We start from the raw sequence: 11,231 nt of genomic DNA, 5'->3' as shown, positions 1-11,231 counted from the left end.
ATTGAAGGCAGGAGGAGAAGGGGATGACAGAGGATGAGATGGTTGGTTGGCATCACTGACTCAATGGACATAAGTTTGAGTAAACTCCAGGAGTTAGTAATGGACAGGGAGGCCTGGCGTGCTGCAGTCCATGGGGTTGCAAAGAGTTGGACACAACTGAGCGACTGAACTGAACTAAACTAATAGAGACCTCTCCAGGGTCAACCCACTGGACCACTTGAGAGGGCCCCCCCCCCCATTCACATTTTATTCTACAGCTTCTTCCCACCCCCACCTTTGGAGAATGTAATGTAATTACTGGGATCATGTCAAGAAATACAACAGACTGGTTCCAAATAGGAAAAGGAGTACGTCAAGGCTGTATATTGTCACCCTGCTTATTTAACTTATATGCAGAGTGTATCATGAGAAACTGAGGAAGCACAAGCTGGAATCAAGATTGCTGGGATAAATATCAATAACCTCAGATATGCAGATGACACCACCCTTATGGCAGAAAGTGAAGAAGAACTAAAGAGCCTCTTGATGAAAGTGAAAGAGGAAAGTGAAAAAGTTGGCTTAAAGCTCAACATTCAGAAAACTAAGATCATGGCATCTGGTCCTATCACTTCATGGCAGATAGATGGGGAAACAGTGGAAACAGTGGCTGACTTTGTTTTTCTGGGCTCCAAAATCACTGTAGATGGCGATTGCAGCCATGAAATTAAAAGACACTTACTCCTTGGAGTAAGCTTCCCTGGTGGCTCAGACAGTAAAGCCTCTGCCTGCAATGCAGGAGACCCAGGTTCGATTCCTGGGTAGGGAAGATCCCCTGGAGAAGGAAATGGCAATCCACTCCAGCACTCTTGCCTGGAAAATCCCATGGATGGAGGAGCCTGATAGGCTACAGTCCATGGGGTCTCAAAGAGTCGGACATGACTGAGCGACTTCACTTACTCCTTGGAAGGAAAGTTATGACCAACCTAGATAGCATATTAAAAAGCAGAGACATTACTTTGTCAACAAAGGTCCGTCTAGTCAAGGCTATGGTTTTTCCAGTGGTCATGTATGGAGTGAGAGTTGGACTGTGAAGAAAGCTGAGCGCCGAAGAATTGATGCTTTTGAACTGTGGTGTTGGAGAAGACTCTTGAGAGTCCCTCGGACTGCAAAGAAATCCAACCAGTCCATCCTAAAGGAGATCAGTCCTGGGTGTTCATTGGAAGGTCTGATATTGAGGCTGAAACTCCAGTACTTTGGCCACCTGATATGAAGAGCTGACTCATTAGAAAAGACCCTGATGCTGGGAAAGATTGAGGGCAGGAGGAGAAGGGGACAACAGAGGATGAGATGGTTGGATGGCATCATCGACTTGATGTACGTGGGTTTGGGTGGACTCCGGGAGTTGGTGATGGACAGGGAGGCCTGGCGTGCTGTGGTTCATGGGGTCGCAAAGAGTTGAACACGACTGAGCGACTGAACTGAATTATATTAAAATTTTTTTTTTAAACTGAGTTAGAAATTAGTGTTTTCCTTAAACTGGAAAAAAAAATCTGCATTTTAAGATAAATTTACTAATAATAATGAAAATAGGTAAGATTTACTGAAGATTTGTCATATGCCAGACACTATGCTAAGCTTTACTTACTTCAAATTTCTAGTCCTCACAGCAACATTGTAATATAGATATTTATTTCCATTTTACAGATGAGGAAGCTGAGATTTAGGGAAGTTAAATAATTAAATTGTCTGTTCAAAGTCACATAGCTAGTAATCAGTATAGCAGGAATTCACACTCAGTTTCTGTTTTTCCGGAGCCAGGCCTCTTAATCGATCAGCATATTCTATGATTCTATCATATCAGTATATTCTATCATATATCAGTATATTCTGTCATAAAATATAAGTATCTTAATTTCTCAGCCCTGCCCTAGCTCCACACATATATCACACACGCACACACACACACACACACGTTATTTTATCGGAGAGGACTTTTAAAGGCTATGCTCTCTAATAATAATTTTCATTTCTTCTGAGGGTCAATTAGGTTAATATAAATGGCTAACATCTACAAATAAATTGTCCAGCTTCCATTTAAAAAATTCTTCTGCTCCAGCAGAGAACACCTCTTTCTTTCTTTCTTTTTTTTCCCTTAATTTTCCTTTAGGTCATGGCACTGGCTTGAGTTTTCAAGCATGTTGTCCCCTTAACTTCACCCTTCCTCCAAAGAAAACCCGCAAGCTACTCACTGAGGATTGCAGAGAGAAAAAAAACAAAAGAAGGCAAGAATTGTCTAAATTTAAAGTGCTGGAAAATCCAACATTTTATTTACTACATTTTGGTGACTACATAAATGCTGAAACATTTTAACACTGAAAAGCATGATGGCATCATCACTTGCTTTTTTTTCTTTTTTTCTTTTTTGCTTAGCAAACACAGCAGATGATATTGCACGGCATAAAGTGAGAACAGTAGCGAAGCTTAAAAAAAAAATGAAAGAAACCTTAATGCAGTACAGGAGATACTCATAAACAAACCAGGAAATGCCTAATGCATTACACGTTTTGTTGCTACACACAAAAATACAGAAGAAGCATTGGACAGAGAGAAAGAGAAAGAGACAAAATATTAGCAAACAACCATAACTGGGTACAATAATCATTTAGTCTGAAATGTAGATGCAACGTAGAAACTACCACTGCTTTCTAATTGACAAAGAAAATGACAGCAACATTTGTCTTTTATCAAAAATCTTCTAAGCCCCTCATGGTTAGGTTTTAAAATTAATTATGTATTTACCTTTTTTTTTTTTTTTCATTACTAAGGAAGAACTCCCTCTGCTCTTGGAAGATATTCTACTCTACTGATCTTTTTTTTTTTTTTTTTAATTTAATTTTTTTTTTTTTTACCTGATGATTGTCTTAGGCACCCTCCTTACATAATAAACCATCAAGCTAACTTGAACAGGGAAACTGAGTCACACTCAAACATAAGCTAAGGTCAAAGTTACTGAAAATAGAAGAGGGAGAAGGGACAGGTCTACATGAGTGACAGATGGGCTGACTTTAGAAGGGATGAGAAACTCAGGGAGATATGAAGACAACTACCGAAGCAAGTGGAAGACAATGTTTTAAAGTTTATTTTGTTAAAAAATACTTGTCACTTGGTTCAGACGGCAAATGTCAAATGAGCCCACAATGATTATGTAATAAATGCAGAACATACCACAAAAAATTAAGACTAACACAGAAACAGAAAATACGACCTTATGAATACAACTCTGTTCAGCGTTTCATTGGTGATGGTGAAAGTCAACTCCCTCAACCATTTTCCTGGGCTTTCTGTAACTCACTACACAGCATTTGTATTAAAAACAAGTAATTAATCAATGCTTACCAATAGAGCACTGAATGATCCTGCAACTCAGAGCAGATTTATTGCCCTATTAAAATACATAACAAGTATAAAATGTTTCTAAGAAAATGTAACATTTGACCAAAAGTCTAAACCCTCCCCTTCCTTCCCCCTCCCCCAAACACCCCTGCAAAAGAAAATAAGGTAAAATTCTTATATTAGGAGAAAAAGTATTTACATCTATGGATTTATGTCATGTAGTTGAAGCAACTTACTTAGCAAAATTAAACAAAATAGTGGGCACCGGGTCTTCTGAGGACGCTCTGGTCAGCTGAGAATTCTGTGTGTGTGCTGATCTGAAGCAGGGCCAAGGGTATGAACAGCCTTGATTAAGGGGGTTTGGGGCAGGGACCCTCTTTAGTGTGGGCAAGAAAACTAGTGGGAATATGACCAGTGAGAAGAGACAGACAAGTCTGAAGTTCATTCTCCCCTGGGGCTGTGGCATTTGAGAATTCTTCTAATTTTTGTTGAGGGTGGTGGTTTGGGGAGGGAAAAGGGTAATTGTGGGTAGTAGATGCCAAGAATTAAAAAATAAAACAAAACAAAAAAACATGAGGTGGAGTCTGTATCTTTGAAACATTTTTCTTAAATTTGATTTCTGACTGGGGTTCAGCAATTGTGTTTTGCTTCTTCTGCAGGTTGGCTGGACAGGCAGGGGCCAGGTCTGCTGCTACCTAGCCTGACTTTCTCTCTAAGGTCACGGACCTGTGATGATCTCTTAGGTCTGCGAAAGGAACTGTCTCCAAGCCCTGCCCGCTGCCTTGAAGCACTTCAGAAACTTGGTGACACTTAAGAGGATTTCCAAATTCAAGTTAGCTTGTCTCTTTGAGTTTTTACACTTTTTACTTCTCATACCTGGGCAAATGTTTTTCTTTTTTTTTTTAAAAAGTGGCAAAATATCTCACAAATGCCGGTGCTTTGAAACATTAAATAAGTCTTAAAGTCTTCGGAATTTCAGGTCTAACCTGCAAAGCAACCTTTTCTTAAAGAAAAAAAATAAAATATTGATAAATTAAAGGAAGAACATAAACAATGCCTTTCTTCTAAGTGACAGAAAAGACTACCTTGAAACACCCATTTTGGCATGTACAGATTTTTTGAGGGGGGAGCCTGGCAGTGTTCACAACACACATTGAAGTGCCTGCTAAGAAAAGCTGAAGATACACCCTGCAGTTAAGAGAAGTTCTTGCCTTCAGCTAATCTTAGCATAGAGAACAAAAAGATTGTAACATAAAGCTTTGGCCGTTTCCATTCTACTATATACATTTTAAAAACTACACAGTCATAAATTAACACAGTGATTAAATAAGCTCATATAAAATGTAATTTAAATTAAAAAAAATCACAGCACATTATAGAGAAAAATAGGAACCAGTTTCACAAAAAAAGATTATATATACTTCTTTACCCTGTGGAAACAAATTTACTACGAAAACACAAAAACTTCATAAGTAACCGTCAGAATGAAAATCATTTCTTATTCCATTCTTGCATTTTTACACAACCCTTCACCCACCTGGGGAACATTTCCAGAAATTAAGTCTTCCTTGAGCAACAGAGCAGTTCTTCTGAGAAAATAAACCCCGAACCAAAGTGGGGGTGGGGTGGGGGACATCCCAAACATACAAACTACAAAATAAATAACAATTATAAAGTTTTTTTTTTAAAAGTAACCTTAACAATTATCAAACTAGTAAGTTCTGCCTTATCACATAGACTCTCTATACAACATAACCCTAAAATTTTATTACTATGAGGTATTTGGAGGAATTGGTAAAAGTGATGCACGGCCTGCCTGGGGAAGGGACTCGGTGAAGTTGGGGAGAGCTTTGAGAGGGAACCAGGAGGAGGAGCTTTGGTTTATCAGCAAGAAATTGGGGGGAAAAAGTCATCCTTTGGTATCAAAGAAAGTTTCATTGCATGGTTGCACGGAAAAAGCACCACGGTGATTAATTATTCCTTTTTTTTTTTTTTTTCATTAGTGGCCTTTCTAAGAGGCTGAGGTATTCAAAGAGTATAAGGTGAGAGAGGTCAACAGCGGTTTAACACTTTGGTTCAAGCAAGGCACTCGTCCTAGGAGTTTACAAAGTTTGCAACATGTTTGCCTAGAGATTTACAAGTAGAACTAGCAGTAGTAAGAGTAGTATTTCCTAATGTTGTTGTTGTCATTATCGTATCATTATTATTAAGAATGAAGACAAGTTTACACACTGAGTGAAGAGTGAGGCGGGGAGAGGAGGTGGGGGGGGAGGGGCGGAGTTCCCTCTGCAGACCAAGGCCGTGCACGAAAATATCTTTGGTATTCTTTGGTATCATCAATGTGATTAAAATCACCAATGGAAATCGAGTGAGGTAGCGTCTTTGGTTCACACTATAAATAGTAGATCTTTACACATTTCTTTTTTTTTTTACACGTGGAAGTAGCTATTTCTTACCTTCTGCTTCTTTGTCCTTACTATTTAGTAAATAGTTACCAAATGTACTGTAAAGCTAACCACACCACAAGAATAATCCAGAAGGCCAATCGAGTCTCAAAACGGCCTCTGGTGTTTGAATGCACCCTAAACTAGATAGGAAAGGGAGAAGTGCTTTCTCTTTGTTTGCTAAATGCATAGTTTTCATCATTTATGTACAAAGAAGGGAGGCCCTTTCTTAGGGAAAATGTCTTTATAGCTCGTGTGAAAATGTCCTAGGACTCTTTGGTATAGCAAAGTCTGCATTTAACCTGCAAAGACCGGTTGTTCACCTGGGGTAGCAATAGGAGTGGCATGAATCTGAAAGTAATATAGAGCTTTATCTTTTTTTTTTTCCTGGAAAATTAATTATGCTTTTGGGGGGTAGAGTGAGTGACATGTTCAGTTGGAACTTCTAAATTTCCCCACACATTTTCTTTGGTTTTTTTCTTTTGGGGTGTGGGGGTCGTCTATTCCAGGTGTATCCAGGAACTAGAATACTCAGTGCTTGACAAAAAGAATTCTTTTACCTGAACATTTACTGATGTCTGGGCTCTTGGGGTGTCCAGACATCGTAATTCCCACTCTTTCTCTTGGCCCCTTTTCAGGGAAGCTTCTAGTCATGAGAAGACCCGAATGATTTATGGCCAAAAACAGTCTAACTTCCATTCCACCAAAAAAAGAAAAACCAAAAACAACCCAAAACATGCTATTTGAAATACAGTTTTGGAATAAACATGCATACAAAGAAAAGAGTGCGGTATCTTTTTAGGTGATTTCACTAAAGGACTGAGAAATGATGGGTGAACAAACAGCACTGCTGAGTGTGGTAGGTGAAGACATTTGAGACGTAAATTAACGCCAGACTAAACAGGAATGGAAGCATTTTCTATGTGCCAAGTCAGAAGCAAGAAGGAATCAGTCATACATGATGTAATACATGTATTGCTTGTGAGAAGCTGAGTTTGTCCATTAAGATTTCTAAAAAGCAAAGGTTGTGAGTATGCCTAAATAGTCAAGTAAAAAAACTGCTTTTCAGGCTCTGATTTGTGCATCTGTTTATGAGAAAATATATCTCTAGGCCCTGAAATTGCATAATGGGTGCAAATTCAATGCTGGTATGAAAATTATCTTTGGTGTTAGCAAATAGGATCACTGGTTATTAAAAAAAAAATTATGGGGAAATCCATGGCCATCCAGTGGTTAGGACTTCATGCTTTCACTGCTGGGGGCATGGGCTCGATCCCTAGCTGAGGAACTAAGATCCCGAATGCCACAGGGCTTGGCCAAACAAAACAAAATATTGTGGTGGGAATATTAAAAGTGTAGCAATATTCCTTGAGACTGTGTCTATACTGTACCAAAATAATTGGTTGAAAATGTAAATCGCATTGGTCAAAAATGTAACCAACTAATCTGAGTGGGTAACATAGGGAAAATAAAGCAAAAGACACAGTTGTCTGAATTCAACTTTCGTTTTTCCTGGGGTATTGAATTTGGTAAGATTGTGTGTAGACACAGCTTGAATTTCCCTGCATTTAAAACTCTCATGTTTTAAATAAAAAAGGCTTTCTTCCCTCCTAAGTGATAAATATATTGTATTGTATTATATTGCCCCCCTCTTTTTCTGGAGAGAGAAAAAAATGTTCATCAGTTTTTTTCTTTTTCACTTATGTCATTGACAAGATTATATTTTTAGCAAATCTGAGAGGATGGCCATTTAAATGGTTTCTTTTAATAGCTGAACTATAATTGTGCCATATTTAGAAGGGGAAATATAAAGATGGAATTCGGGGTGAGATTGAAAAAAAAGTCAAAGACAAAATGCGTCAAGGCAAATGCACAGTTTCATCCAAGGAAGAGTATGTCTTGATTTCCTTTTCTCATCCCACAGCAGACATGAAGGAGACACTGATGGCTTGTGGGTTCATCTCTCCAGGTGCCTGCCTCTTCTAGGCCTGGACAAGATGCTCATATTTGATCCTAAGGAGTTAGGTTTTGTGTCAAAATGGTTCAATTTTTAATTTGGCATTTAAATGAGTCTCAATAAATAGCTTATTATTGAGATAATATTTAATTTTATATTTCTAGTTAGGTGTGGTGATTAAGAGTACCCAATTCTTTAACCTACTAGTACAAAAGGTATCCACTTACATGGTTACAGTTCAACTGATCCCAAGAGAATTTTTCTGGGAACCAAGTGATTCACTTGGGTACTACTAGAACAACTGTATTACCTTGGGTGGGTTTGTTTGTTTTTTTTTTTTGCCTTGATTTCTATAGCCCTGGTTTAAGTGATTTGGAAAAATAGAAATTTAAAATTTTGTATCTGGAAAATTTTCAGGTCTAGTTTTTTAACCTGTCCCTGTTAAGAGGGTGGAATCTATGTTATAAAATTTCCAGCTTAATGCGGTAGCAAGAAAGAATGTAGTATGTTTTGGAGGCTATGCTTAGTGAAATAGATAGCTTAATACCTATGGAACCCAAGGTCTTACCTTCCACTATAATTCTTGCTTTCTCTATGCAGTTCCACAATTTCTTGGTTGCACATGTTATTTTTATTGGTGTCCAAGTCACAAAATTGGGATTGGCAATCAAATCAGCTTGATTATATTCTCAGGATATAATGAACTAGATAGTTCATTTTAATAATAATGTTAGTCTGCTTATTTTGTGTGTTTGTAAAGTATTTTAAATAGGTATTCTGTGTAAAATGCATAAGGAAAATTTTAGTCAAATTTACCTACGTATGGGGTGCTTCATTCAGTGGCATTTTACCAAAAAGAATGACTTTGAACAAATTTTCTAGTTTAGCTACCTGTCCTGTTAAACTTAGTTTTCTAAGTTTACAAATGGGTCCTACTTCGGAAGAATCACCAGGTTTTCTCAGCTGTGAACAGAGCATGGAGTCATGTCTATATGTTTACTTAAGTGACATTTATAGTTCCCGAAAGGGAATGTGCCATATGGATGTTCGTGTATACTGCACTGACCTCTCTGTTACGATATAAATTGCTTCCCTGAAGCTACATTCTTTCTTGCCAGTTCTGAAAACTAATATTTCAAATGCTTCAAGAGTCATAAATAATAGTCATGATTCTACATGGTATGTGTATTACAGCTAGATCAGTTCATACGTATAACTTTACATAGTATCTTGTGTAAAAATAGCTTTGGTTATTAAAATCATTGCAATAAAATACCTGCACTATAATATTAAGTGTGTTCTTTGGTACCTAGGTGATTTTCTTTCTTTAATGGATGGACTCTTGTTTCATTTCTTAAAAAATATCTGAACATTCCTTAACAAACAAAGAGAATGCACTGGTTTAGGTGTCATTCAAATTTCTTTGCTGGGTTTGAATCTGCATTTAGGTTGTGGGCCTGGCAGGTTCAAACGCTAGGCTAGTTGAGCAAAATCAAGCTCCTAATCCCATGAACTCAGACAACCCCACACTATGTTGGTTGCACTCCTACAGCACAACCCTTCCTGAAGACCAGCCCTGCCTAAGTCCCTAACCACTGGTGGTGGTAGTGGTGGTGGTGGTGTGCATGTGTACGTGTGGGTGTATTCACGCACACACCCACACACAGTACTGAGACACCATACACCTTCATGGCGCGGTGGAGTGGATGAGGAAGTCTGATCTTAAAGGTGTCCACTCGATGGCTCAAAATCACTATGCTCCAAACCACAGGACAGCCAAGCACAGCGAGGATGATCACGGACCGAAGCTGTGAGATCCAGTGGTGCCTTCCTGCTCATAATTTTTCTTGCCAAGTTGTCACCCGGCTGAAGTGTGTGTCTCCGAACAAAGTCAGAATGCAGGTGAGCTATGTCTTTGGTTTCTTCGGACTATAAATAACACTTTTTTTTTTTTTCTTCAAATATTTCTAAGTATAAACCTGCTATCTTGAGGTCCTGGTCTTTAAAAATTTTTTCTTTTTATTTAAAGCTTTTCCACCGAGGTTTCAGTTCGTGGTTATTCCTTCATGCTTTGGTACAAGTGCTTGATGAAGAAGATGAGTTGCCTGAATTGGAGCCGCCCTCGTCCTGCCACTTGTCCAGACTCCTCCTCCTCGCATTCATGAAGAAGTTGCTGACGGTGCTCAGCTCCAACCCCAGCTGCTGGGAAATGGTGATTTGCAATTCTTTGGATGGACGCTTATTTTCCTTGAATATTGCATGTAGAGTTCGACGCTGGACATCTGTGAAGACCAACCTGGGCTTTTTGGGTGTGTTGCCTCTATCCTTCCCGTGTTCTTGCTCTTTCCTTTTGCATGCTGCAAAGAGACACAGAGGCTGTTAGAACAGACCGGCTGGGAGACTTGAGAGTAGAAAGGCCCAGCCCATTCAATCTGTTAGGCATTCCTCATGGCCACCTTCTATCTGCTGACCTCTAGTTTTAGCACCATCATGGGCTGGGAGGGAAGTGTAACAAAGGCATAGAGAATGAGGAGGAGATAGAGTTTTGTGAGTAGTGGGCATGAGTCCTGGCTTTGACGAGTATCTGTGTTTTGTTGGTAGTAAATCAATTAACGGAGTGTGGACCTTGATTACTCATCTGTGGAATGTTGGGTTTTAGATAAATGAACTGACTATTGGAACTTTTTTTTTAATCACTATCCGTAAAGTAGATGTAAGAACATCTACCTTACTGGGTTGTGGTAAGAATATATGAAATAGTATGTAAAAGTTAACGTTAACTAGTGAAGTGAGTGAAGTCGCTCAGTTGTGTCTGACTCTTTGCGACCCCATGGACTGTAGCCTGCCAGGCTCCTCCATCCATGGGATTCTCCAGGCAAGAACACTGGAATGGGTTGCCATTTCCTTCTCCAGGAGATCTTCCTGACCCAGGGATTGAACCCGAGTCTCCCGCATTGTAGGCAGATGTTTTACCATCTGATCCACCAGGGAAGTCATTAACATTAACTAGAGGGCTTCACAAACACAAAGTCTTATCCCCTAGAAGTGGGTGTTGCCCTCAAAGGATTTACGGTCTGCTGCTAGTGGAATACTAAGAACCTAATTGAGGGTCTAAAAGCCAAATAAAAAAGGAATTGCATTTGTTCCCCTTCTGATTGTTTTTGTTTCCTAGGAAACAAACAAGGAAGAGTTAGTATGTAAGAAAACTCCGTAAAGAGTGTCCTACCATGCCCATCAAACAGTTTTCCACCGATTCTTTGGTGGAATCAGGACTTGGGGAGCAGGGATGAAGTGCACTTCGTCACCACTGGGGCTAAACTGTGACATTAGCCATGTTCACCTTTGGGGTGTCCCTGTGCCTCCTTTTTGTTCTTCACGTGAGTCTTGCTGTTGGAGTTGCCCTCTTCCCTCGCCTCATCTCCCGCTGAGAAGGCCCATTTCCTGCCCATGCCCATACA

At 39.3% G+C, this 11,231-nt stretch overlaps 1 protein-coding gene across 1 annotated transcript in view; it reads right to left on the bottom strand.

The window, feature by feature from the left end:
- Positions 1-2,845: 2,845 nt before the first annotated feature.
- The window catches only part of ONECUT1 (one cut homeobox 1), a 39,796-nt gene continuing 31,410 nt past the window's right edge, over positions 2,846-11,231 (bottom strand). Inside the window, exon 2 of the mRNA XM_061428720.1 lies at positions 2,846-10,130. Coding sequence (XP_061284704.1) covers positions 9,838-10,130 — 293 coding nt within the window. The 3' untranslated portion in view covers positions 2,846-9,837. The remainder of the gene's footprint in view (positions 10,131-11,231) is intronic.

The sequence above is a fragment of the Bos javanicus genome, chromosome 10 (assembly GCF_032452875.1).
Source record: "Bos javanicus breed banteng chromosome 10, ARS-OSU_banteng_1.0, whole genome shotgun sequence".
NCBI classification, from domain to species: Eukaryota; Metazoa; Chordata; class Mammalia; order Artiodactyla; family Bovidae; genus Bos; species Bos javanicus.
This window is presented reverse-complemented; position numbering and strand designations above follow the sequence as displayed.